The sequence below is a fragment of the Chanos chanos genome, chromosome 14, assembly GCF_902362185.1.
Source record: "Chanos chanos chromosome 14, fChaCha1.1, whole genome shotgun sequence".
In the NCBI taxonomy this organism is placed as follows: Eukaryota; Metazoa; Chordata; class Actinopteri; order Gonorynchiformes; family Chanidae; genus Chanos; species Chanos chanos.
In genome coordinates, this window is record NC_044508.1 from 15609125 (window position 1) to 15620747 (window position 11623).

Sequence of the window (11623 nt, forward strand, 5' to 3'; positions counted from 1 at the left end):
GTGAGTGAAAGTACTCAAATACTTGTCCGTTCATGAACTTCTTAGGAAGGTAACTTGACATGTCACCTGCTGGCTAACTTACTAGCAGTGAAGTTTTAAAGTCCCCTCTGCGCGTGGGGCATCTAGGTTATTGCAAGGTAAGGTAGATAGCGTTGTAATGGAATATTGCACATTTAAGTCGTCATGTTTTATTTTTGTACTCTATTTTGTAATTTGTATTTAACCAACATGCACATCTTGTAGATTTAACTATGTATATACAGCGACGTTGACACAGATTCAATTTGTCGTCTCAGATTTCCAAACCAAGGATGAACCGTCTACAGGTGAATTTACGGGGACTGCCGCCTCACATATTGGACAATGTCTTAAAACCTGACACCGTGCAAACACGCAGGTAGGGTAATATTATCGAGGAAAAAAATACTTCACTAAAATACTCTAGAATTAAATGCTAAAATGTGAATAGGTAATTAAATACACCCTTTTTGTGCCTTTCATGTTTCAAACAGAATCTCTCACGAGTCTCTTCTCATCCCCTTTTCCCTTTCTCTTCTAGGCCAGCAGAGAGTGGCTTAACAGCACTAACTTTTCCTAAGTCCAAAGTGGCTCTGTGGGACCCCACTGCTAATGGAGATGTTGTCAGCCTTCATCTCTCATATTACAGGTTAGTCAAAAATCTGTTTAATATGTCAACACTATTTTATTTAGCTTCTTATCTGATGATTTATGGCATAACCTGCCTATGGTTTCTTCAGGAACCCAAGATTACTCCTGGTGGAGAAAGCCCTACGGCTGGCCCACCGTCACGCCCGGCAGAGCAACAAATCTCAGTTTTCCTGTTTCCTCCTTGGGACGCTTACTGTGGACAGTGGTGAGTACAACTGTGTGCACGTCGAACACTAGGCCCTCGCAGGTTTTGTTTGTTAATTTTAAAATGAAAATTTTAGATATCTTGTTCTCCGTTGTCATCTGCTTCACCGGTTTTATTGTAAATGTAATTAACTATGAATGTCAATTTTATCTTGGGCCAGATGAGGAAGGTGTGACTTTGACCCTGGATCGCTTTGATCCAGGCAAAGAACACACTGGTTCCCCTGGAAAGGCTCCCACAGCCCTGCTCCCAGGGGATGCTCTTGTACCCTGTGTATTTGAAGCTCATCAGGTGTCATCAGTGGACACTGTGGTGCACTCTGCAGATGATTTCAACATCTCATTTAAGGTATTTTGTCTTAATCAGTTTCTTAATTTCTGCGTTGCTGTTGGTGTGGTTGTTTCAAAATGGAAATCTGCACGGATGTGAAGCAATGTCTTTGCCGTGACGTTTGATGGCTTTCATGAAGGGAACACGCATTTGAAATCTTAACGACTGTTTTAGAAGCCCTCTTCTCCTGTTACCTGGGCGATGGCAAAGAACATTTGTATCCACCTCAGTGTGGCGGTTACAGCAACCTGTCAGTGGCAGATGTTCTGTGGAATGGCCTTGCCCAGAGCAGTGTGGTTATTAAAACGTTAAGTACTGTGAAGATGTCCAATCTGTCATCTTGTTTATTTAACAGATTATCTGTGGTAAGACTGTGATATCAATTGTGGCTAGGTGGTACAGATTGGCACTCACTATCTAACGGTCATGTAAGAAGGACTCTTCTCCTGTTGTCGGGGCAACCGAGGGCAACGCCCCTTACCTAAACGAAATAGTAATCAGAACCTGCTGGCACATGGTGTTTCTGCTGTAGTTCTTCTGGTTTCTGAGGAGAATATATGAATACCTGTATCAAGACTCATAACTTTTGTGTACTTTGCAGCTTGTGTATTCAAGACTTAGTACTGGATGGAAGTTCCTCGCTAATTGTCTCACCTTCCTCTTGATCAGATGCTCCAGCACTGTTGCAGCAGTAAAGAGACTCTGGACGTGTCTAAGCTTCTTGTCCTGCGTGCTCGCTTTAGCTGCACAGAGCAGCTGGACAGACTGAGTTTTAGTCTGCACTGGGCAGCTGTCACAGTGTCCAGTATACTAGATGCCGTCCCAGTCAGGGCAGTGCCCATCATCCCCACGGCACTGGCTAGGAACCTCAGCTCCCCAGCAAGCGTGGCCCAGTCTCACACAGCCTGCCGAAAACGCGGGTGAGAATATGACAAGACCTTCTTTGAGAATAATAATGTATTTGTCACGTTATTTTCCTCAGTCATACATATAAACTATTATTTTTGCCCACAAGCGTCATTCTTATCTTTATTTAATTTTATTCCTCATGTTCGTTCTAGCTTCTTGACCATGGACCAAACTCGGAAACTGCTTCTAATACTTGAATCTGATCCAAAGGCTTATACCCTTCCTCTTGTAGGAGTGTAAGTGCTGTTTTTGTTTTTTTGTTTTCTGGATTGTATACATTCAGTGATCTGCAGACATTGGGGTGATGTAATTTGATCCCACTAATTAACCCTTAGTCTCTTGAGACACTCTTGACATTGTGAGGGTAACTGTCTGGCTGATGTCAGTATCACACAGCTGGTATAGTTAATTCTTTCTCTCTCTCTCTCTCTCTCTGATATGACAGATGGTTGAGTGGGATTACACACATACATAATCCCCAGGTGTGGGCTTGGTGCATGAGGTACCTGCACTGCTCCGCCCTTCAAGACAGGTGAGTCCCACCCCCATCTGCTCAGCATCTCTAATGCCCAGTGACTTGGCTCCGTTTTCTTTCTTTATTAAATTTCACAGGCTGTCAAAGTGACTCACAGCAGTCCCTGAAAGATAACTGATGGTAATTTTGTAATGGTAGAAATTTCACAGCAATATTATCGAAATATAGGTATTTGCTGTTGTAAGTGACTTGATCTTTATGATCCTTTTTTTTTACGTGGTTCCGTAGGGTAACGTCCGAAGGTGGTGCATTCTTGGTGGTTCTGTATTCACTGACACACAGAGATCCAGAGTTCTACCAGGTCCATCTTTGTGATGGGCAGCAGGACATGAGCTTTCAGCTGCTCACCAGCACAGAGTCTATTACACTGTACAAGGTCAGTACACAAAGGGTAGTCAGCTGAGGCATACATGGTGTACATTCTTCTATCTTCAAGGCAAAGTGTTCTTTTAAGAGAGTCTGCTGATAATGAACTACTGGCTTGTGCTGACATTCTTTTAGTTTAGTATATTGAATCCAAAAATTTTTTTTAGTAAAAGTATTTTCTCGTTTGTAAAAAAAACAGTAGATTATGACTGACTGCGTTTGTTCTCCTGGACAGAATGTAGAGCCGTCTGAAGGGCGTCCTTTGCAGTTTGAGCTCAGTGCTGAAAACCAGAATCAGGAGACAGAGCTCTTCAAAGAAACCATGTCCCATGGTTCATTCACAAGGTACAGGAAAACTCATTCCAGATTATTTTTTTGAAATACCTACAGTCAAGCTTCAGAACTGTGATGTACATTTCAGTATTGAATTTATTCAGAATTGTATAGTTGAATACAGAAATTGTTGTAACTCAGCAAATGTATTCATTTCTCCCATAAGGAATGCTGTGAGTGCATCATCATCCTCTCCACAGAGCAAATTGTCCATTAGCGATCATGATTCAGGCGTAGAGGATGAAGACCTTTCACCCAGACCCTCGCCTAACCCTCATCCTGTCAGTCAACAGGTTCGTCACCATACAGATGCTAACAACTTTTAACATTAGTTCCAATCCACAACTAATGGATCATTTACTGTCAGGGTGGGATGTTTTTGATGTTGCCATTTTGTTCTGAGGCTTTTGTTTAAAGCTTGATTTGATTTTCTACACAACGTGGAATTTGCATTTTTAGTTATTTTGATTTCATTTTCTTTTGTTTCCAGGCAAAACGGATCCACCCTTCAGTGCCTGAACTCTCTTTGGTGATGGATGCCAGCTTCATGGATGGCAAAATGGTGGAATCACGTGACCAGAGCTTTCCACAGGCTCCTTCTGTACATCTACAGAACAGGGGTAGTGGTTCCTCTCACCAAACCCACACAGGGCCGAGACCACCAGGTCAGGTTGCTCTTGCTGGTCCACCGCCCATTAGAAGACCCCTTACCCCTGTCCTTTCACAGCCAAAGGCCACCAAAGGACATACTAATGTAGGCCATCACACTCCTAGGCCAGGAATGAGTAGGAAATCTGGTCCCTCAATGGGGAAAAGGCCAAAGGAAAACCAGTCGTCCGCGTCCTCGACCTCATCTTCCTCCTCTTCATCCTCTTCACCAAAGACTGGATGTTCTCCCAATGGCTCCATACATCTGCAGAGGCAGCGTTCCGCACAGGGCCTCACCACCACACCTTCTTTCCCTCTGGCTTCACCATCTGTACCACAGGCACCAGGTCACTGCAGTCCCAGACACAGCTCAGGGGTCCCAGGTCAAAACCACATGCAGCCTTCGCATCAGAACAAGGTCTTCCACAGCACGCCAGCATCCAATCCACCTCTTAATTCTGTGGCAAGGCCTTGTAACTGCTGCTCCAACCACTACACCCATGGTGCTATGTACCATACTGGTTCTTGGACAGGAACACCACCTCACCCAGCCCCAGTGCTTGTGTCTCCCACCACTCCCAGTGGACTGCATTGTGACAGCCTTCCTCGCGAAGACTGTTGCCTCTCTCCGTCTCGCCAGTCCCTGAGCTGTCCCTCATCTCTGAACAGGAGTCCAGTCTGCGTTACCACTGCTCCCAGGCCTAGCCCTGCATCACATGGGCCATGTTCTCCAGTACATAACAGAGGGCCTGTTGAGCACCCAGTGCATGTCTGTCAGGCTCAGTGTTGCCAGACACGGCCAGGCTACCACGTCCAGTCTGATGGTGCTCCACTAACCGTTGTGGATGGGGCGATGGGCCTACTCCCTGCAGATGCCTACAGAATCCTTGTGGATCAGGACCGCCAACTCAAACAACTGCAGGCCCAGGTTAGTGTCAGAGGAATGTGAAGTATTGGTGGAATTACCAAACAATGAAATGTCTTTACCAGAGCGACTGTTAAATCTTTTATCTGATTCACTTCTTTTGCTCCTCAGATTCAGAAGCTCTTAGAAGCCCAGAATAAGTCATCCAGTCATTCGGTATCCCCTCAACCTAGTTTGGCACAAGAGCAAGTCATCCAAAAACAGACCTCCCCAAAGCCACAGAGGAAGACAAGTGTCAGTGTTGCTGTTGGAACAGGTACAGTATTTAAAAAGAATTTTTAAAAAAATCCATTAAAAATGAGTCAGATAATTGTTCAGTGCTAATCTGATCTAATAGTCTCTAACAGTCAGTGTTGCATTTTTTTAGGTGCTAGTTTGTTTTGGAATGGCACAAGTGAGAGCTCCTCACATGAAGCTCCACCTTTGGAATGGCAGTCAGAAATAAAACCCGGAGCACATGATGTCAGCTTGGCCTCCTTAGGGAACTCCCACCACAACCACAGCATCCTAGACACTGTGAAGGAGGAGGAGAGAGAGGAGCAAACCCCAAAAACACCTTCAAATCCCGCTACAACGCCACAACAAAAGTACATAAGTGTGATGTTTTCATATGCTTTGTGGTTTAGGGACAGATTTACAAAATGATTTGGTTTAACCAATGAAATACTCAATATAGAGAAAAACATACAACGTGCACTGCATAATGGTTACAATCCACTGACTGTGGATGGTAGTTGTGCTAGTCTTTACAATAATCTTTGTGTTATGGGGTTTTTTTTCCCCCCCAGCAGTACACTGTCGAGTGCTGGAGGCAGATCTTTTCAGAGTCCTGTGCTGGGTGAGAGCATCAGCATGTACTGTCAGCCTGAGTCTCCGACTACAGATGGTTCATCTGAAGTTAAAGTTGCCGATGATCCAAGATTTTATCAAGAGCTACTGGTACAACCATTAAAGTTTTCAGACAAAGTTTTCTGTTAAATGATACAAGTTTTAGTAAACTGTATGCCCTCAGCAGCAGTTATAGGCAGCATTCATGATTAAAAGAAGATATTGAGTGATGGGACATGAACTCTTCCTATCTCACATCTGACTTCTTTAGGCTCAAGTGAAAAGTCGACTCCAGGACTCTGTTGAAGAGGAGGAAAAAGTACGGCGAGATGAATGCATCACGCATTCAAGAGACAGGCAGAGTTTGTCGCCAACTGGTCAACGGTCTAGGGATCCTCCTCCAAAACATTCCCCTCCCCAGCCTCAGAAAAAGGATCAGAAAGCCAAGGAGTCAGGACAGGATCAGGTATTCAGTGCCACATTAAGACAACTGCAGCAGCTCGGGGTGACTGTGGAGCTTGATACGGCCCTCCCTGGAAAGGCCACCCGCTCAACTGTGGAGAGTGCAAGGTACAAGTTTACTTCTCCACTGACATGTTTTCAGGTGTCCTCCAGGGTGCAGTCATAATCTGTTTTTAAATTCTCAGAATTTTTATTAAGGGCCAATGAGCAATTGACTGTGGCAGAGCTGAAACAGCCAAAATCTATTTGAGAAGAACCTTTTTAACAAGCATCTAGAACAAAATCAGTCAGTGTAGTTAAAAGCATCCAATATTAAAGCATCTCTGGGTATATCTCAGAGCAAAAAGGATCTAATCATTGTTTCTGTAAAAAAAAAAAAAAGATTTCACAAATTTCTCCTCCTCCTCCATTCCTGTATGTTTGCATCAAGTTCATATTCAGAAATGCCCACATTAATATTTTATTGTATTTATTGAAGGTAGCCTGATAAGCAAATGACATTCAAGCTAGCAATGTTATCTTGATTAGCTATGGTAATCACTTCTTCTAGCTACCTAGGAGTGAATGTTTTTAATATACTTTAACTAGTGACATGAAGAAACTAAAATAAATCATCAGGAGTTGTAGGAGTTGGTTAATGACCCACCGGTACGTTGCTGTAGTGTGGCTTTGTGACTGTTTTGCTACACGCATGCAGAAATTACATCTAACTGTTGGATGACGACCCAGTAAAGACGTGTGCTCCCCTTTTTACCTCCCATTATTTCTCAGTTTTCTTGTTATTAACAATTTTTATCTGGTAAGTTGAATAGGAACTGACAGAAATGAGAGCAGAGGTTAAAAATTCATTGCTGATATAAAATTCTCAAAAGGGCTGTGAAATATGTATGTGTAATTTCTTCTTATTGTTGCTTCTTGAAATATTTATCATTAATGACGGTTGATCTATTCTGTCCAGCACCCTGGCTTACATAAACCCTGAGGCAGTAGTTCCAAGACTGGCTCTATCTGAATCTATGGGTACTAGCATCTGGGGTCCAAGTGGAAGTGTAGACCTGAGCCTGGAGGCCAATGCCATTGCCCTAAAGTACCTCAGTGACTCTCAACTCTCCAGACTCTCCATGGGTGGTCTGTCCCCTGGGTCCAGACCGACTCTCGGTTCTGTGCTTCTGGGAAGGAGCGCTGTGGAAAAGAGCAGTGTCGGACTAAGCATATTATCCCCCAGCAACATGTCTCTTGCAACTTGTAAGTACATGAAGAAATACGGGCTGATCGAAGCTGGGAACAGCAGTGGAGAAGAAGATGAGGATAATGAAATCAAACATAGAGTGCAGACAGACTCTGCCCTTGGGTGTTCTTTACAACTTGAACAATCAGAAAATGTCAGTACTGAACAAGAAAGGGACAATCCAAAAGGTTTAGTGCTCAAGAACATAACGAACAAAAAGACCCACCCTGTACCCTGTCTTGAGAACTCCCTGAACGATTCTCAGAGACATCTGATCCAAGGTTTACATCCAAAAACACAGCCTCTTGCCCATTGTAAGATAAGCCAAGAGAAGGAAAATGGTGCCAAGTTGAACCCTCTCCAACGTTATTCTTCCATGTCTGAAAATCAAGGGTCCCAGGATAACCTGGAGGCACAGGGATCTGTGGGGAACTTCCTAGATCTTAGCAGGTTGCGACAGCTCCCTAAGCTCTTCTGAATTGAGACATGGAATTCTACATGTTACAAAAGTCACTAGTTCATGAAGTGTCTGCCTTTTAAAAGTATAGTCTTGAAACCGTTTTTTAAAAGTTCTATTTGTTTACAAACTGATTTCTGTGGTGCCATTTTTTTTAATTTTTCTAGCACTGTGACTGCTTATCTGTGTCTTTTTTTTGTCGTGTAGTAGCTACTTTGGGATTTTGTATTTTTTTAAATGTTTATAGCCTAAATTCCTGCTATATAATTAAATCTATGTGTGTCTCTCTCTCCTACCTGTCATTTTAATGTAAACACATGTCTGTCGGTTCTTAGTTATTTGTTTATAAAACCGGTGCCTCAATTTCCAGTTTGAAATGCAAATGTTTTTAATTCAGATAAGTTGTTATCAAGATGTACTTGAATGCTATTTCTCCTGTATTGTTTTTAACAATTTTAAACCTCTTTTAAATTAAAGTTGTGTTATAAATGCTCATATGGATATCACATCTCTATTTAATGCCTAGTTTTATACCGTGTATCAATATATGTCAGGAGTTGATTTGTAAATTTAGATGTGGATTTGAAAAGAAAATCCTTTCAATGGATAATATATATTAGGTTCCAGTGTTACATAAAGATCTGTGGGTTGTTCGGAGATAGAAAAAAATATGGTTTGCACCATCACCAATACAGAAAATTATTTCCAAAATGTTTATTGTAATACAAATACAATTAATGAAAACGATTGGTGAGGCGATGAAAAATGACTAGTTTCCAACCAAGACGTGAGTCCTCCATTCTACTGTAACACCTTTAAATATTACAGAGGGCCGTTACCATTCTAGTCTGCGCAAGCGCTCTGTTGACATTTCTACCCATCTTACCTCTCTAGTCTCAAAGAGAAGTTTTAACCACAACGATACGGTCGACATGGAGACCGAAAGCATACAACTATATTTTGCCGTAGACAGTTGAAGATTGACAACGTTCAATCGATGGTTGTAAGTAGACACTATTTGGTGATTAATATTATTAGCAAGCCTTGATTAAATATGCAAACGATATTTGGATTACTATAGATCGAGCTGAGGTTAGCCAACAAGACAACATCAGCAAACAGCCTGGTTTATTCTATCCAGCTAATGTTGGGGATATCTATCTAGAACAAGTGTTAAACCATGATGTAGCTGTGCTTGCAAAACAAATGAGGCGCTTCAGTGCATGAAACGAATACAGTTATATGGATATTTCTAAATGTGTTAAACATTATTACAACTGCGTTTTAATGATCACCATTAGCCCTCCTTATACAAGGTAACTTCAGCTATGCTAGCTAGGATAGCACACAAGATGTTAGTTAGCGATTAGCTAGCGCGAGGCAACTTATTCTTGCAATAGCATAGCTAAAGCTAGATAGTTAGATAACCTAGCGTAACGACACCAGCTGTCGTCGCTTGCTTGGTTGTTCTAGTTCATCGGAGCATAATCTGTTATGGCAGTGCTGGGCTCTTTTTCGTGAATTGCAACATTTACTAGCCACAAATGCTGTAGCTAATATTTACATGTAAGTCGTCAGGAAACAAGGCGCGTTCCCTGAAACATCGAAAATGTTAGCCTACAATCGAGGTTCCACTATGTAGCTAGAGGTAGCCACCCAGCTAACAATAATGTACAGCTGGGAAAGAGCTAACCCTGCTTTTTTGTGGATCATGAAAAGAAAGAAACCCCCAAACAGAGACAACTGGCTTAACGATGTACTCGCCAACTTACATAACGATATCAAGTTGCCTGAAGTTGGAAATGCTGCGTCGGTTATTTTGCTCGGTTACTGTATGTACGATGTATTCGCTACAGGGGCTTGAACTAGCACAGCTAGCTAAGTATAATTTAGCCGTTAGTCTTCCGTTTGTGTCATATCGGACGATATTGTACTCAGATTTTCATTATTTATGTCGGTGGTGTTAAATCAGTTTTATTTGAAAGGAAATGGCAATATTCCCATAGCCGAAGAAACAGCATACAGATGCTCGTTTAAAGTCTGCAGCGACTTGCCCCTAACCTATCAATGACTGCGTCTATTTACCGGCTTTGTCCTGTTTTTCGCTTTTAGCATCTAATCAGTTTAGGCCCTCGGTTCTTGAGTCTTGCTGCTGAACAACTCACTCACGAATACGCAGTTCTTGTGCAGTTAGCACATGTGTGTTGTTTCCCTTAAACTAAGTCTTTAAAGTTAATGTTAATCGTGGCGAGTGAATTGCTTTGGTTAATAATCAGCAGTATAGCTGAATGACTAGCGTTGAGTAAGAGTGTTGTTTTATCAAGCTAGCCCATCAGCACCAACGATTTCGTTATAGGATGCCGCTGTCCAGTGTGAACAAGTTACTGGAGTTTTCTTGTTCTTCATCATATTTTGACCGATACAGTTAGTGTTTTGCTTGATGTCATAAATCAGTGGATAGCATGCGATCCATCTGGCTTTTCTTAAAAGTAGATAAGGACATTTCACTTGAATGGACGAACATTCTTTTTTAAATCTCCGATCAGGAATTTATTTGATTTGGCCCACTGTATCATAACGAGGCGTTTTAAGCTTAACGGGGTTTGCTGTTCACGTAGTATAAGAAACGTTTGTTTAAAGTTAAGCGAAGTGCATATTAAGTGAAATTAAGGTTGGTTACGTTCAAAGCTGACCTCCAAGGCGATACAAACTTTTCTCGCCTTCTCTGAATGAACGCTAAAGTATTCCCCGTTCTGGGAATGAGTGGATGAATTTCTATTGATGTTTAAGGATACTGTCTGAACTGCTAAAACAGTACATGACGAAAGAAGGTCACAAAACTCACAGGTCAGCATGAGTCTCATTCTTATCAAGCAGTTGACGAACGTTATTTTGGCGCTGCGAGCAACGATGACAAACACAGTTTTGTTTTTTATAACCCAATCCCGAATGTTCACGGTGTGTAGAAGTGAGTAGTACTCCTTATCAGAATTTTTCAACATAAGTTACGAGGGAGTGTTCTTAATCTTTCCTGATCGAGTTACACCCCAACAAATTTCTTATTATTTGGTATACTTTACGCCGTAAACTCTTGGTTTATTGTTTGTAAATATGCTTGGATTTATATGTGAGAAAAAGCTGAATTCACATGTAGTATGAGTTTTGGTGTCCTGTCATATTCGTACCATTCATAAATAGCTTAGCAAATAAAAATGTCATCATGGTAAACTGTGGCTCTGGAGGATTTCAAAGTCCTGATTTATGACATTGTACTTCACTAACGTAGTCAATGGTACATGAAGAAAACCAGACTAGTTTTGCATAGTGAAATGGTCCGAAATCTTTCCCGTAGTTTCAGTAATCACCCGAGACACCACAGGAAGTTGTATGGTTTTGGTTATTCTGATCTATGGTTTTGATATTATGCCTGACCACAATATTTACAACAACGTTTGTGTATTTGGTATTGAATGCGCCTTTTTTTGAGAAATGCATTTTTATTGTTGCTATAGTGCATCTGTTACTTGAATCCACTGTGTGTGTGTTATTTTATCAAGTAATTCAAATTATGAAATCATAATAGTAATGTTCATTAGATTAAAAAAAGAACTTTCCACATGTTTATGTAGTCTTGAGTACAATGGTCTGGGGGATCCTATGCTGTTTTTGTGGCATGTTGCACATTGAAACACACATAGTCATCATGTATTTCATCACAGTGTGTTTAA

General features: G+C 41.6%; 1 protein-coding gene across 1 annotated transcript; it reads left to right on the forward strand.

Annotated features, from left to right (window-relative positions):
* Window positions 1–311: 311 nt before the first annotated feature.
* stil (STIL centriolar assembly protein) lies at window positions 312–7916 on the forward strand. Its single transcript, XM_030791108.1, has 16 exons — window positions 312–397; window positions 560–667; window positions 759–874; window positions 1035–1222; window positions 1874–2124; window positions 2266–2349; window positions 2559–2645; window positions 2877–3024; window positions 3250–3359; window positions 3514–3640; window positions 3838–4923; window positions 5032–5176; window positions 5288–5507; window positions 5712–5859; window positions 6020–6318; window positions 7169–7916. The coding sequence occupies exons 1-16, from the start codon at window positions 312–314 to the stop codon at window positions 7914–7916; spliced, it is 3951 nt and encodes a 1316-aa protein (XP_030646968.1).
* Window positions 7917–11623: the final 3707 nt, after the last annotated feature.

Coding starts and splice junctions, on each gene's coding strand:
- stil (XM_030791108.1), top strand. CDS start 312: ATGAACCGTCTACAGGTGAATTTACGGGGACTGCCGCCTCACATATTG. Junction 2,646..2,876: donor TGCTCCGCCCTTCAAGACAG/GTGAGTCCCACC, acceptor GTGGTTCCGTAG/GGTAACGTCCGAAGGTGGTG. Junction 5,508..5,711: donor GCTACAACGCCACAACAAAA/GTACATAAGTGT, acceptor CCCCCCCAGCAG/TACACTGTCGAGTGCTGGAG.